The sequence below is a fragment of the Mastigoproctus giganteus genome, chromosome 7 (genome assembly GCF_048544385.1).
Source record: "Mastigoproctus giganteus isolate SK-2022 chromosome 7, ASM4854438v1, whole genome shotgun sequence".
NCBI lineage: Eukaryota > Metazoa > Arthropoda > Arachnida > Uropygi > Thelyphonidae > Mastigoproctus > Mastigoproctus giganteus.
Genome location: NC_143581.1, coordinates 90,583,442 through 90,601,077, shown reverse-complemented (window position 1 = coordinate 90,601,077; position 17,636 = coordinate 90,583,442). Strand labels below are relative to the sequence as shown.

Sequence of the window (17,636 nt, the reverse complement as noted above, 5' to 3'; positions counted from 1 at the left end):
CCCTTTCTATTTAAGTATGTCCCATCCCTATAGAAGTAGTCTCTCCTGTTAACAAGCACAGACCAGGCTGAGAAAAATTCTACCCCTTGAGCCTTGCACAATCTCTCCAGGGCCGAATTGATCGACAAGGCTCTCATCATATAATCCGTCCTATTGTGTCTGGGCAGAATTGCAGACACTTTCAAATTCAACCCTAACTCACGGCTTTTTTTCAGCATTGGCTTGTACTTGTTAAGTAATTCTGCCAGTCTCCTACTCTTAATATCATTAGTGCCAATGTGTACAACAATATCACCAGTGGCGAGCTGTGAATATTTTAACAATGGGCTCGCAGTTTTTCCAACTTTCTACCGAGTAAATTTGATCCGTCACGGAAATGACGTCATCTGTGGCTTCTACTAGAGGCGGTTCGCACGCTCGCACTACTAGTAGTGTGATTAGAGCGCATGATGCATTTTTCGTGATTGGTATGATATCTTGAGTCAGTGGCGGATTTTAGGGGGGGGGTGGACAGATGCGACTTATTACCCCCTTAACCATGCATATAAGTGAATGTGTATAACGTTCCTAGGTCTATATAAAAAAAAAACAACTTAAAAACTCGGTCATCATGCTTCGCCTTACGACGATAACTGGATACGACAGTGTCTGGAGTTCTAACTTTTTAGAAATTTTGAATACTATGACGTTGCGATCATGCTTCCTGAAGTTACTACTGCAGTAAGTATGATTGCAACAATACAAATATTTGTCAACAATTTCTTTTTTCGTCTCGCATTTTCGTTACATTCCATTGTTAGGTAGCCCTAACAGCTGCTTATGTTCGGTGATATTTTACAGAGCTATTTAGATACGTTGCACTCGCAAGTATACATCTCTTACTTTAGTTATCATAAATCCATTATATCTTGTCTTCTAGAAATTATGAAAATCTGTAAATGATCAATAAAATATTTACAATAAGAAAGCTCTTTTATTTCGTAATTGATATATACAAATCAAAATACCTAAAAGAAACACAAAGGATGTTTCGCATAAACCATCTACTGCACATGCTCGACCCACGCGCAACTTTTTTTATTCGTCCAATTTTTATAATGGATACCAGTAGCGCAGCTACCCTTTTTCGGGCCCGGAGGCAAAGAGCATGTTCAGGCCCCTACTTAATTAATGATAATTGCAAAAACAGGAGACAGCCAAAGACACCAGGCCCCTAAAGGGCCGGGCCCAGAGTCAATTGCCTTGCCTGCCTATATAGTAGCTATGCCACTGATGGATACATTTTTTTCACGATAAAATTTTAATTTGAGAATAAAAAATAACATGAAATATTTCCCATATCACAAATAACATAAAAACTATCACAAAACATTCCACAATATAAAAACAAATATTACATAAAAAAACAAACACTAGAAAAAGTACACAAAAATCAAAGATTACATGAAAAAAAAATATTTCACAAATATTCAAGAAAAATTTATTCTAAAAATTGCCAATTTACTTCTTTATTAATATTTGTTGTCGATCTTCTGCTTTGCTCAATAGCTGAGCAATAATTACAGAGGAATGATTTGACGTAACGATCCAGATCAAATTGAAGCAATGGTTTTCCATTTAGATGTATGGTCATCATAATCTGCAATGTGTTTAATTGTCACAATATCTCCCTCCTGTTGTGTCCTCCAGACACGACAGGAGGGCGCCTCCGTAGCCAGGTGGGAAGGAGCAGCAGTGCCTAGCACACGCTTCTTGATTAGACCAGGGTTCGAGCCCGTCACCACCAAATATGGAGGATGCGGGAAGGTCAGGGAATGACCACCGCATATCCCGGAGCAATATGGCCTTAGTTGCTAATGCTCCTAAAAATCCAAATAACAACAACAAATAACAACACGACAGGAGGGAGTATATGATGAGAGCCTTGTCGATCAATTCGGCCCTGGAGGGATTGTGCAAGGCTCAAGGGGTAGAATTGTTTTCAGCCTGGACTGTACTTGTTAACAGGAGAGATTGCTTCTACAGGGATGGGATACACTTAAATAGAAAGGGTGCAAGAATTTTTGCTGATGCTGTCGAGGCAGAGTTAGGTGGGTCGGAAAACTGCTAGTTGGGGGGGATACAAGGACTAATAGATTAACAGTAGCCACTGGCAGAGGTGGAAGTGATTCTTGCACTGCTTCTATTGAAATGAGCAGAAGCCTGAAAAACAAGATGCAGGATATTTCAGAGACTGCTGGGAGTCATTGCGGTACAAGTAAACACATGGGTTGTGTTAGGGTAGCTAAGAATAGAAACAGGTGCATGTATATCTGCGTGTACACCAATGCTAGGAGTTTGGTAAATAAATTTGATGAATTTGAGGTATTGCTCAAAACATCAAAGGCAGATATTGTTGGGATATCAGAGACGTGGTGTTACACAGATATAAGTAATACGGAACTGGAATTTGGGGAATACAATGTGTATAGAAAGGATAGACAGGACAGGAGGGGAGGAGAGGTTATGCTATTAGTTAAGAAACACAAAGTCCAAGGAAGTGAAGCCAGTCGACATCGATGGACACGGCAGTGTCAAGTCAGTTTGGTGTGACATAAGCATAGGGAAATCAAAATTGAGAGTAGGAGTGTGCTATAGGCCTAATGATTCTGATGAGTATAATAAGATATTGTACAGGGAAATAGAGTGGGCCAGTAAATCAGAGAGTCTTATAGTGGGGGATTTTAATTTCCCAGATATTGACTGGAATTTGGGGGCTGGTCACTCACACACTAGCAAGGCTTTTGTGGATTTATTGGATGCTTGTTTTCTACATCAGCATGTTTGTAAGGCAACAAGAGGGAGCAATACTCTTGATCTGATTATCAGTAGTGATTCTTCATGCATTAAGAATCTGCAGATAAATGAACCACTAGGTGGCAGTGATCACAGTGTGTTGAAGTGGGATTTACTCAAGGAGGTAACTACCATCAGAGGTAAAGGGAAGGGTTTTTGTTTTCGTAAAGGCGACTATGATGGTCTGAGACAGTATTTAAATTCTATACAGTGGGACCAACCGATGATGTTACCAACAGCAAACTCAAAATGGGAAGCATTCAAGGAACTAATCTTGGAGGCTATCAGGCTTTACATACCAACTAAGAAATATTGTTCAAGGTTTAGGCCTAAATGGTTGTCAGATGAACTAATGAGACATGTGGCAGAGAAGAAAAATGCATGGGATACATACAAATTAATGGGTGACATGGAAGCCTATGATAGATATAAGTTGGTCTGTAACCAAGTCACAAAGGAGATTAGGCAGGCAAAGGCAGACTACGAAAAATCCTTGGCAAAGGATGCAAAGAAAAACAGAAAAGAGTTCTTTACATATTTAAACTCAAGAAGGAAAGGGATGAATCAGATTGGTCCACTGGATATTGATGGTTCAACAGTTGAGGATCCTGCTCAGGTGGCTAACAATCTAAACGAGTATTTTGCATCTACATTCACGCATGAGGAGTTATTCAGGAGGGAGAATGATGTAGGTAAAGTAAACATTGGCAGTGAGCTGGATGATTTTGTAATAACTGAGAGGAAAGTGGAGGAGAGATTGTTGAGGATAAACATAAAAAAGGCACCTGGGGTGGATGGGATCTATCCAGTTATATTAAAGGAGGCAGCAAAGGAAGTAAGCAATCCCCTAGCCATAATTATGAGAGCTTCTTTGGACTCAGGGGAGGTACCCATAGACTGGAGATGTGCAAATGTAACCCCAATTCACAAAGGAGGATCAAAGGCTGACACAAGTAATTATAGACCTGTTAGTTTAACTTCTGTTCCAGGTAAATTAATGGAGGCACTGGTTAAAGAAGCACTGCAGGATCATCTAGACAAGAATTCAGTTATAGCTCAGATGCAACATGGTTTTGTTAAGGGCAGGTCTTGCCTGACCAATTTGATTGGATACTATGATGTAGTCACAAAAGAACTGGATGCAGGGAATAACTTTGATATTATATATTTGGATCTTAGAAAGGCTTTTGATACTGTTGCACATGGAAGACTGCTGCACAAATTGGAGCAGTGTGGCATTGGAGGAAAATTGCTGCTATGGATAAGGGGATGGTTGAGTGGCAGAAGACAGAGAGTGGTAATCAATGGACACTGCTCAACGTGGACTAATGTTATTAGTGGAGTTCCTCAGGGTTCAGTGTTGGGTCCGTTGTTGTTTTCGGTGTTTATGAATGATATTGATGATGGGATATCAAGTTTAATGTCCAAGTTTGCAGATGATACAAAGGTTGGCAGGGTTGTTAAGGACACTACTGACGCTATGCTGCTGCAACAGGATCTGGAAAGGTTGAACAGATGGGCTGAGCGGTGGCAAATGAAGTTTAACATTGACAAATGTAAAGTACTACATATGGGAAACAGTAACCCCAGAGCAACGTATCAACTCTGCAGTACTACACTGACAGTGGTGGAGAATGAAAAGGACCTGGGGGTAATTTTGCAGGCAGATATGAAGTTCTCTGAGCAGTGCAGACGAGCTGCAAGAATAGCTCATGGTGTCTTGTCAATGATATACAGGAATTTTTCTAGCAGGGATAAGGAGGTGATTATTCCCTTGTATAAGGCAATGGTTAGGCCACATCTTGAATACAGGTCTGGAGGCCTCATTTCAAGAAGGATGTAGAGCTGCTGGAACGGGTACAGAGAAGGGCAACAAGATTAGTGAATGGAACAAAGGGTTGCTCTTACGAAGAAAGGCTTAAGTTTTGCAAAATACAGAGTCTGGAGACTAGGCACCGGCGAGGTGATCTGATAGAGGTGTATAAGGCTTTAAATGGTTTGAGCATGCTCAATGCCAATGGGATTCTTCATCTTGCTCAGAATAATCACCTCAGAGGGCATAAATTCAAATTGAGGAAGGACGGATGTCCTATAGATGTGCAGAAATTTGCCTTTGGCCAGCAGGTGGTTGGTTGGTTGGTGGAACCGACTTCCATCACTTGTTGTTGAAGTTAATAGCCTAAACAAATTTAAAGCTCAACTGGACAGGTATTTCGAACGAACGGAGGGGTGAAATGGGAGTGGTGTGTGTTTTTTTTTTTTTTTTTTTGGCTGATGCTGAATAAGCTTGCTTTCTTGCATCATATGCCTCTACTAATGCTAATGCTATTCACTACGCTGAAAGCTCACTCAGCTTCAGCACTGCTAATCGCAATGGTTTCAAAGATATTTTCTGGCTTTCTTAATTGAAAAGGCAATTTCACTCGATTTTAAAGATAAACTGTCTTCGACAAAATCTCTAAAATCATTAATTTTTATTTCATATTTTATCAGAAAACAAATTTCTTATTCGGTTTTCACCCTCTTGCCACCGAGACAAAAGTTCTTTCACATTCCACAATTTCGGGTAGCATATGTTTAAAATTTCTTTCAATGGTATCGTTATTTTCTTTATTTAATTTAAAATTGTCCTTTTGCATTAATAACATCATTTAAGGATAACACAATGAATTTAATAACTTGTCACGAGGTAATTTTTTTACTTTCAATTTTGATTCCTTCAAATTCTTTGCACTTCAACATGTTTTCAATTTTAGCATCAGAATTTTTCAAATTAGCAATAGCACTGATAGTTCGAATAATTAATTTATATGCTTTTACCATTGTGATTCTGTAAAGCTTCTGAAAGGTAAGAGAGCTCCTGCAGGATGTCGATCATTACTGCTAAATTGTTAAGAAATTCCAAATTTAACGGTCGATTTAATAATCCAGAATATTTAACTTCTGATTCAAAATGTTTGCACAAAGCAGGAATTCCTCCAATCAACAATTGCGGTCCGCAAGCTAAAAGCTGCTCATCGTGGCCCGAACACACGACCGATCTTTATAGTTTCCACATCAAGTTCTTTAGCAGTCATCCTTAATTTGCACTAGTTTTTTGGAGATTGGTGATATAGTTTTTTTTTTTTTTTTTCAATTATTGCCTGTATGCCATTATATTTTAGAACATTTTCTACACAGTGAAAGGCTCTACAAAGTTTCAAAATCTGCCAACATTTAACCTTCGTAAAGTTTATATATCTTAGTTGCTTCAATCCCCCCCCCACATTGCTACTATCACTAGTTCTTTGAATACAGTGCAGAATGTCGGAATCACACGCATATTCAGTTACTGTGACCATATAAACATACACAGGAGAAATTAACTGGATGGTGTGGATCACTTCTCCACTCACTTCTCCAAAAAACATATGCCCGTTTGTCCGAGTAAAGGAGAACCACAACATAGGTTGACCAGGGGCTATTATCCGTGTCGAAATCTTCTTAATCCTCCGACTGACTATGGAAAGCATATTGACTAGCGCGACTTCAGTACGTGATGGCGTAGGTTTTACGGACACCACTAACATTGTGAAATGGTAATCCCTTTCACCTTTAATTCGCACTTTCTAATTATCTAAATTGCCTAAAGACCAGAGGTGAGAACAATGCATACAAAGTTGTCTCTCCTAATCCGTTCGATACATGGAAATTTTCTTCATTCAACAGAAAGTATTTTAAATGTAATTACCAAAGGGGAATAAAAAAAAACTCGCTATAAAGAAGTTCGTTAAACAGAGGTCCAACTAATTAAATCAAAAATGAAGTAATTTTAAAATGCTGGGAATGGGCCCACCGTAGTTTCAGTTCTGGACATTCAATAATTGCATTCAGGATTTCATTTATAAAATAAATGATAGTCTCAACAATGGGCTCGCAAATTTAAAAAAAAAATAAAATAATGGGCTCTCGGAAGCCCATGCGAGCCCACTATAGCTCACCACTCAATATCACCCTTTGTGCCCTTAAAGGATGATATCTGCCCAACAACGTCATCAATCTTTGCCCCTGGCAGACATACCCTGCCTGTTCCATCTATCCTTTTTGCACAATATGTTCCCCGTTTCCCTGACAATAGAGTCACCTACAACTAGTTCCTTTGGGACCAGTGCATTCTGCCTTGGGGGTTGCCTCTGTGTTGAATGATGTTCAAGTGCAAGCTCTGGCATTGATGTGGGCAGCTGAGAGCTTGATGGGCCCCTCAATTTAAATCCTTCGAGGGCATCCACCCTGTCCTTCAAGCTCTCATATAAGCCCATAACAATTCCAAGTTGGAACCCGATTTCCTCACACTCCTTACATCTCGCACACACAAAGACATTCCCCTTGGCAATATCATGTGCCGTTCCTGATTGTCCACAAACATCAAACAAGCAGTGCCTTTCAACAGACTCAGATTCTCTGTGATTCAGAGGACAACTGCTCCCCTCAGTTCTCCCCTGAGCCACAGCACTTCCACTAGTTTGAGCCTTTTGCTTTGCTGCTCTGAGTCATGATTTCTATTCAAGTTCAATAAAATTCCAATACAAAATATAACCCCAAACCTATATCCCAATGCAGTTATAACACTATATATATGTATTTCGGTATCGAATATTATCTCCAAGTTATGTTATAAGACTTTCTTATCCCCTGTCAACTTATATGTATTAATTTATGATGTTATGTTTGTGATAACTAGGTCACTATATTTATTTAGTTAAAAAAGTACAATTCAATTGACAATGAAATTTAATAAGATTAATAAATTTTACTGATTAATTGATACTACTATACTTGTTATCTAGTTTTCCGTTAAACCTTACGCTAGCACGCGCTGTATCGTATAACAATGGCGGCAAGTTACGAATGGTTAATCTACGGACACAAGGTGTTATTTACTTTCCAAATCACGCTATCTAAATTCAAAATAAACCACGGAGCTTGACTAGATCTATAAGCTACTTATAGAAAATAATTTAATCTAACAATTAAGTCAATAAAGTGGCTAAGTATAATTAAAAACTTTCGTTTGCGTGAGCTGCAAAACCTGTCCACATGTGGATTTGATACCCTTACCCATACTAAGTAATAACCTACAAAATCTCTATCTAAATTCAATTTAAACTAAAGTATTGTTACTAGGAATATAAAGAAGCTCTAAAAAATAAATTAATATGCCAATTTAAGTCAATAAAAAAGCAAAAACTACTCTATTTGCTGGAGCCGTAAAAACCGTAAAAAAGGTTTGTAACCAAAAATGAGATATGGGTCCATCACTATTAGTCAGAGACAAATGAGTAGTGTAAACACTGCTCTTACCCCCTACAAAGAAAGCCAAGTCATCCTTCTGCTGGCAAGGTAAAGGCATCACAGTTTTTTGTAATGCTATTCAGTGGATGCTATGGAATGTTGCTAGTGGATTACCTTCAGAAAAGCCAAAGAGTCACAAGGACATATTATGCAGACCTTGTAAGGCAAAAACATCAAAGACAATACTAAGAAGACTCAGCAAAAGAGTCCTGCTATACCAGGACAATGTGCCTGTTCACAAGACTGTCATTGCCATGGCTGCACTGCACGAGGGCAGCTCTGAAATCTTGGACCATCTCCATATTCACCAAATCTAGCACCAAACTTTCACCTATTTCTTAATTTGAAAAAAATACCTGGCCGGCATTAGTGGCAAAAATGTATCAATTTCAATGGGGACTATGCTGGAGAGTAACTTGTTACCAGATTCCTCAAATAAACCCTTCATACACAGGCCACAAACCTTTCAAACACCCATCATAAACAAATGTAAACAAATTCTGTATCTTTTGGCTTTTTACATCTCTAACATATCCTTTATAGTCCCAGCAGTATGTGTAACTGCTGGTGGTTTCTGAATTTATTTCAATATTTCTTTTTGTGCATAAGATAATTACAGGTCACACACAACTACACACAGGGAGGGTGCACTTCTGATTTTGGCCTGTCTCACTAACCTACATCATTGCAATAGCACTCCACCCCCCATATTTTCAATTTCTCTGAACCCTTAAGGCTTCCTCAATGACAATAGCAAAAAAAAAAAAAAAACTCTTGCACCTACTCTGTCCAAATGAATTCCACTTTTGAAACAAATCTCTTTTATTACTAGGGCAAACCATGAAGAGAAAAATTTTCTCCATAACCCTTGCACAGTTCCTAAGTCTATAGTTAATCCACAAGGTTTTCATAATATATTCTCTCCTGTCATGTTTGGCCAGAATTGCAGGATTACATTTTGTCATATCTCATGACATCTTTGCAGAATGGCCATATATTTCTTGACAAAGTCATCAGTTCATTTTTATTTTGCCATTAGTACCCACATGGATCACTATACATCCTTTATTACTTTTAAAAGCTAGCTGGTTAGTTTGTATCATCTATTTTTTCCAATCTGGAAAACATACTCTGGTTCTATCCCATCTGTCTTTATTACAGAATATATTTCTGGTTTACCTTACAGTTGAATCCCTCAATAAAATAACTCCCGTACAATCAAAGCATTCTGCACTGAAAGATTCACTCTTGGGGCCAAACTTGAGAGAGAGTACCATTCAGTAGAAAATCAGAAACTTGGGTCACTTTGAGCCCCACTCCCATTTGAATATTCTCTAGGGCATCTACCTGTGTTCTCAGAGACTCAATTTCATCTAACAGTACACTGAGTTGCAATTTAAGGCTGTCACACTCCCAACAACTAACACACAGAAAACAATCACCATCAGTTAGGAAAATTCTGTATACATGTAACAGTGAGTAAAAGAAAAAAGGCTATATTGCCATAACTTGAATTGTCAGTGGCAATTCCCACATCATTCACGACATCCTGTGGCACGTTATGTGTACCTTTTCTAGTTGAAACCATAATTTAAATAAAAGTAAAGATTTACTAAATAATAAAAATATCAAAATAAGCATTACTGAATTACCATTAAAAAATTTTCCCCTTCAAAATTAAACTGAAATTCAAAATCAAAAATCAAATTATTTTTTGTTGCCATAGAATATGCTCAAGCATGTTCAAGCATAGAATATGCTTGAACATTTATTTCATGCAGTATTTTGAAATACCCTGTGTATATATTCATATTTTTAAAGGGTTGTAATATCTTATCTGGGTTTCTAATAGTCGTAAGTAAAAAGAAAGATGAGTTTTTTTTTGTTTTTTTTTTAATAAGCTGATTTGATTTTTGGCAATAATTTCAGTTTAATGTTGGGAAATCAAGTTAAAATAAGAACAAATTATTATTTGAAATCATTTAGGCATGAAGTTTTCATCATTATAAAACTTAAAATCTAAGAAACCACTACTCCATAGAGATAGTGGAATATTTTCTAGAGGCCACATGTGTTCATTGAACTGACTGCCAAAATGATTTAAAATATGACACTAAGATAAGAGCATACAAAGTACGTACCTCAGTCATCACTCTAGTCTCAGGAGGAAAGTACTTCATGACTCGACAAACCTGCAATAGATAGGTTTGTTAAAGACAGTGGGGAGATATATATATATTTATATTTTATTATTATTTTATATATATATATATTTTTTTTTTTTTTTTTAATTTCGTATATTTAGCATAGATATTCATTAAGGATTATAGACCTGGGTTACTACTATACATAGTAGTAACCCAGGTATCCAATCCTGTTTTGTAAAAAGAACCCAACAACCATAAAGAAATTAACATAAGTAGGTAATGAATGTGGTAAAGGGAGATTAGGTAGCCTTACAAAACGGGAAATTGAAATTATGGAATAAAACAAGGGTACATGTAAAATAAAAATAATAATACATAACATATACTTAAATCTGCAAATTCAATGATTTTAAATGTCATTCTCAAGGGTCAGCTGTCAAAATCACGGGAAATGCAGCAAGAAGTAAGGCCTCTGTTTCTAACATGAAATATACATAGCAAAAGTAGATGCAATGAAACCAAGTTATAATATGATAAGTCTTGGAAGTCTTGGTTTTGTTGGCTGACCCTTGAGAATGACGTTAAAATCATTGAATTTGCAGCATTAGTACATTTTATGTATTATTATTTTTATTTTACAGATACCCTTGTTTTATTTCATAATTTCGACTTCTGGTTTTGTAAGATTAACTCTTCTCTCACATTCATTACCTACACACACACACACACACACACACACATCCCCATATCTGCTGATTCAGTTACCTGTGGTTAACCACGGGAAGAAAAAAAAAAAAAAAAAAACTTAACACATACTACTTGCATGTCCAATATGATGCTTCCCTTTATTTTTTACAATGTCGCGTATGGTCTGGTCACCAACATTATAATGGTTCTTTAGAGATTTAATGGATGCACTGTTTTCAAACTTTTGAATAATTTCAAGATTTTGTTTAACTGAAAGCGCAACTCTTTTGTGTTTATCCATCATTTTCGCGATTTCTAAACAAAAAAAAAAATCATCAGACATCCCTAACGTAAATAACGAAACCAAAGTTGTCCTTTTGCGGTGCGACAAAACATAACAATCGACAAGATGCACTAAATCAAACTAAACATTTGGTCTGTCTTTTTTTTGTTTTGGGCATTTAGTGTGAAGACAGCAGGGGTTACAAGATAATAGGTACACTAATCTCCCAATTACGACTTATAACGCCATTTCTTGTTGCTTATTTACAACTTGCAAAATATCTGTTCTAGTTATTACTTGAATTTTATGATTTCTGGTTGATATATATATTTTTTTTTAATTTGGAGTCTTGAAGTGTCTTGGTTAATCCAATCCCAGTAAATTGAGTCTGCTGCACTTTATTATTACATATTTAATTTTGGTAATGTCTTACTGTGTGTTTAATTTATCAATTAAACTTTATTATACGTATGTCAGTTATTAGATAAAAATAAGGACAATATGCCAGATGTATCTGAAAGCGCCAAGTAGCAGTGAAGGATACATGCATATATGAGGATGTATGCATATATTTCCTTTCTTTTTTGTTAGTTCTATGGTAGTTTAGATTTAAGGTCTACATAGTATATATTTAGCATTGACGATTAAGTCTTTTTTAAACATAGGTATATACGTTGCCACTACAACACTAAAATTGTTGGTCACCACCAATAGGCTAAAAATGCAACCATACATATATATATATATATATATATATATATATATATATATATATATATATTAATAGTTATATTAGTGATAAAAGGAAAGCAAGAAATAAAGCAAAGCAAGAAAGTTAAAAGACAATAACTAATATTTATGGGTTAATGCAGTTGCAAGCAATCATGCAATACACCCACAATGTCTACAGAATATCATTAGAAAAAGTAAATCAATCCAATAATAAGAATACCATCAAGGACTTAAGAAAACGCAAAAAAAAAAAAAAAAAAAAAAATTATTATTATCGCTTTTTACCGACAATCTAGATGACTTCAACTGGGGCCAACCACCCAGAATGAAGGCAAAAAACGACAAGAGTTCTCTGTTTCTGTGATGATCAATATATGCTAAGTAATTTAAATCTAAACCAAATATAAACCAGTATAGGCCGAACATAAATCGAATATAAATAAATCGAATGAAGATAATTAATTAAGAAAAATTACTCCTACTCCTTTAGTTTTTCTTCTTACTATCTGCATGTTTCTCTTTGCGTTAATTTAATTTAATTATTTATTTTTACCGTATCCATCACATAGGGGGCACCACATATTATTTTGACGACTATTACATTATGTCCTAGATACGGTCAAATGTAGTATGTATTATATATTTAATCTTGTTTTAATCCTTAAATTACGTTCTCTGTCGGGTCAACGATGATTAATATATGCTTACATTTATATTTTATTTATATTTTACTTATATTTCTTACCCTTGATTCTAATATTTCAAAATTTTTCTTAATTAATTATCTTCATTCGATTTATTTATATTCGATTTATGTTCGGCCTATACTGGTTTATATTTGGTTTAGATTTAAATTACTTAGCATATATTGATCATCACAGAAACAGAGAACTCTTGTCGTTTTTTGCCTTCATTCTGGGTGGTTGGCCCCAGTTGAAGTCATCTAGATTGTCGGTAAAAAGCGATAATAATAATTTTTTTTTTTTTTTTTTTTGCGTTTTCTTAAGTCCTTGATGGTATTCTTATTATTGGATTGATTTACTTTTTCTAATGATATTCTATATATATAATATATATATATATAACTTCACCTCCCATTGGCTATATAGCTAGACATTTCTAACTAGCAAACATGGACTACTTATGGAAACAACATACATTTAGGTAAATCAATACAAAATACATAATTGGGAATTAACAGTTCTGATAATAGTGCAAGGATAGAAATAAAATTTACACAAAATACCAAAAACTAATAGGGGAAGGACAGTAGAAATCGGAAAAGATGTAGTAGTGAAAAAGAAGGAAAGAATGAATATGTGAATATCCTATATGTTATAATGCATTAAGAGAATTAAAGGCTGAATTTAAAAGTTAATTAAAAAGGAGGGAGCTGTAAAGTGAAATAATTAATGCAAAGTAATTAAACCAACAAAAGGAGTTCTAGCCAGCATCAGAAATGGGTGGGTAAATTTAGCTATAAGTCATAAAAAAAGGGAAGCAAATATGCAAAAATCTGATGCTAACTAAACTGAATATTGATACATGGTCAGGTATTTCATCAGGGGACTACACCTGACCATGTATCAGGAACTGCATTTCTATACTTGTCCATATAAGTAGAAGCAGCAGAATAAAACTAGATGAAATAAAGTAGCATTACTCTTTTAGAATATGGACAAGGTAGTCCCATCGCAGCATCAGTAATATAATAAGGATAAAGTCAAAATAAAATGTTTTCAGAGTAGAGAAAAAAAAAGAAAACAAAAATTTGAATTTTATGCAATTTTGGAAAAAATATTAAGTGTTAGAATTTGGTGGAAAAAGTATATAAATTTGATGAATTAAATTTAGAACAAGCAAATGATACGGGGCAAGGTAATAAATGAGGACGGAGCAGGGATAAAGGAGTAATTAAATAGAGACAAAAATATCTATAGAATGAGGATATTTGGAATGTTCTTATCACTCTCGTCCTGCACTAATAGCTTTACGAACGAGAAAGCCTAAGCTTTTAGTAAGGGCCCCTGGCTTTGTAAGTGTTAGTACAAAAATGAGACTAATACCTTGTGAAGAAGGGAAAATGAAAGTGAAAATCAAGAGCCAAAAAATTTAAGTCGAAAGAGGCCTAAAAAAGAGCCGAAACAGAAAGTATAATGAGAAAATAGAGAATAAAAATGATAACTGGAATTTAAGTAATAAGTAGCTGAAGGAAGAAGATGGGAAAATATAGTGAACATATTTGGTTGAGTTGATAAATGTATCTAAAGCAGTACCACATTAGGGACTGTGCTTCAGGCATATAGTTATTCATAGTAGAAACTCAGACTTAATAGAGAGCTGTGAAGAAAAGGAATTAGTGACCTCTATACTCAAATTTTGAAAAAATATGAGCATAGATACATAATAGTGTTGGCAAAGAAGAAGTATATCTATTATGTAAAAATGTGGTTTGAATAGCATTAGCAGAGCATACGATGCAAGAAAGCAAGCTTATGCAGCATCAGCCAAAAAAACCCGCACATCTATTCTACAACTGTCTTTCCTCAATTTGAATCTATGCTCCCTCAGGTTCTTAATCTGAGCAAGAATCCCATCACCATTCAGCTTGCTCAACCTATTCAAAGTCTTATACACCTCAATCAGATCACCTCGCAGGTGCCTACTCTCCAGGCCCTGCAATTTGCAGAACTTAAGCCTTTCTTGGTAAGAGCACTCCTCTGTTCCCCTCACCAATCTTGTTGCCCTTCTTTGTACTTATTCTAGCATCTCTACATCCTTCCTAAAATGAGGCCTCCAGACCTGTACACAGTACTCTAGGTGTGTCCTGACCATTGCCTTGTACAACGGGATAATCACCTCCCTGTCCCTGCTAGCAAAATTAGTATATATCACTGACAAGACTCCATGACCTGCTCTGGCAACCCATCTGCACTGCTCAGCATACTACATATTTGACTGTACAATTACTCCAGGTCTTTTTCACTTCCCTGAGTGTAGTACCACACAGCTGGTATGTTTCTCTTCGGTTACTGTTACCCATATGCAGTATTTTGCATTTGTCAATGTTAAACTTCTCAGCCCATTTCCCAACTTATATAGATCCAGTTGGAGTAGTATACTGTCTTTACTGTCATTAAAAATCCTGCCAACCTTTGTATCATCTGCAAACTTGGACATTAATCCTGATATACCTTCATCAATATCATTGATGAATACACAAAACAACAATGGGCCCAGCACTGAACCCTGGGGAACTCCACTAATAACATTTGTCCACGAAGAGCAGTGTCCATTGATTACCATTCTTTGTCGTCTCCCACTCAATAATCTCTTTATCCATTGTAGCAACTTACCCTTAATGTCATACCTCTCCAATTTGTACAGCAGTCTTCCATGTGCAACAGTATCAAAAGCTTTCCTGAAATCCAAGTATACGATACCAAAATTATTTTTGGCATTCAGTTCCTTTGTGACCACATAATAGTATCAAATTAAATTGGTAAGACAAGACCTCCTTTTAACAAACCCATGCTTTGTCTCAACTATTACTGCAGTATTGTCTAGATGATCCTGCAATGCTTCTTTAACCAGTGACTCCATTCTTTTCCCCGGAACATAAGTTAAAACTAACAGGTCAGGTCTATAGTTACTTGTGTCACCTTTTGAACCCCCTTTGTGAATTGGTGATACATTTGCATACCTCCAGTCCTTGGGACCTCCCCTGAGTCCAAGGAAGCTCTCATAATTATGGCTAAGGGTCTGCTTACTTCCTTTGCTGCCTTCTTTAATATAGCTGGAGGATCCCGTCCATCCCAAGTGCCTTCCTTATGTTTAACTTCAACAATTTCTTCTCCACTTTGCTCTCAGTTATTACAAAATCAAAATCCCTTAGCTCTCTGTTAGAGTTTGATAAACTTCTGGCATTCCCCTAATTGAATAACTCCTTGTGTGTGAATGTAAATGCAAAATATTCATTCAGTTTATCAGTTACATGAGCATGATCATCAATACTCAACCCATGTATGTTAAGTGGTGCAATTTGATTCATCAATTTCCTTCTAGAGTTTACATAAGTAAAGAACTCTTTGTTGTTTTTCTTTGCATCCTTTGCCATAGATTTCTCGTAATCTGCCTTCACCTGCCTAACCTCCTTTGTGACTTGATTACAGACACGCTTATATCTGCTATAGGCTTCTGTGTCATCTGATAATTTATATGCATCCCATACATTTTTCTGCCACAAGCCTCATTAATTCATCTCACATCCATTTAGGCCTGAACCTTGAGCAGTATTTCTTAGTTGGAATGAAACGCCTAGTAGCTTCCAAGATTAAGTCACTGAAAGTTTTCTATTTAGAATTCAACATTCCTGCATATAGTAATATCATCAGTCAATCCCACTGTACAGAATTTAAAAACTGTCTGAAACACCTATAGTCACCTTTACGAAAGCAAAAGCCCTTCCCTTTAGCCTTGATGGTAGTTATATAAACCTGAAATAATTCCCACATCAGTACATTGTGATCACTGTTACCCAGTCTTTCCTTTATCTGTAAATTTTTAATGCATGAATAATCAGTGTTGATAATCAGATCAAGAGTATTACTCCCTCTGGTTACCTCTCGAACACGCTGGATGGCTGTAAAAAACAGTCATCCAATAAACTCAAAAAAAAGTCTTGCTAGTGTGCAAGTGACCAACCACAAGTTCCAGTCAATATCTGGAAAATTAAAATCCCCCCCATTATAAGACATCCTGTTATACTGGCCCACTATTTCTTTGCACAATTGCTCATTATGCTCATCAGATTCATTATGCCTATAACACACCTACTCTCATTTTTCCTTTCCCAGTGCTTAGGTCACACCAAACAGACTGTACATTGCATTGTCCACCAACATCAATTGGATGCACTTCCTTAGCTTCTTAACTAACAGCATAACCCCTCCTCCCTTCCTGTCCTGTCTATCCTTTCTGTACACACTGTACTCCCCAAATTCCATTTCTGCACTGCTTATATCTGTGTGACACCATGTCTGATATCCCAACAATATCTGCTTTTGATGTCTTGACGAGGAGTTCAAGCTCAAATTTATTAACTATACTCCTAGCATTGGTGTACATGCAAGTATACATGCCCCTGTTTCTACTCTTAGTTACCCTAACACAGCCCATGTATTTATTTGTTCCACTATGACTTCCAAACAGTCCTAGAAATCTCCATCACCATGCTTTCCATGCTGGTGCTCATTCTAATAGAAGCAGTGCAAGATCACTTTTGCCTCTGCCTGTGGCCACTGTTAACCTTTTAGTCTGTGTATTCCCCCCCCCCCCCCAAGCTAGCATTCAACCCTAGCTCAACATTTTTTCACCATTGACCTGTACTTGCTAATTAAATCTGCAGATCTCTTACGCTTAAGGTCATTACTACCAACATGTACAACATCACCTTTTGTGCCCTTAAAAAATGATATCTGCTCTACGTCATCAACTTTTGCTCCGGCAGACATATCTTGGTCCTGTTCCACCTATCTTTTGGCATAATATATTCCCCATCTCTCTCTCTCTGATAATAGAGTCACCAACAATAACTAGTTCTTGTGGGACCAGCACACTCT

General features: G+C 36.4%; 1 protein-coding gene across 2 annotated transcripts in view; it reads right to left on the bottom strand.

Moving 5' to 3' along the window:
- Positions 1-17,636, bottom strand: part of ecd (ecdysoneless cell cycle regulator) — a 152,480-nt gene that overhangs the window by 74,829 nt on the left and 60,015 nt on the right. The window contains exon 6 of one of the 2 annotated variants that reach the window (XM_090377004.1): positions 10,308-10,358. The exons of the other annotated variant lie outside the window; for it this stretch is intronic. Coding sequence (XP_090233130.1) covers positions 10,308-10,358 — 51 coding nt within the window. The remainder of the gene's footprint in view (positions 1-10,307; positions 10,359-17,636) is intronic. 2 annotated transcript variants of the gene reach the window in all.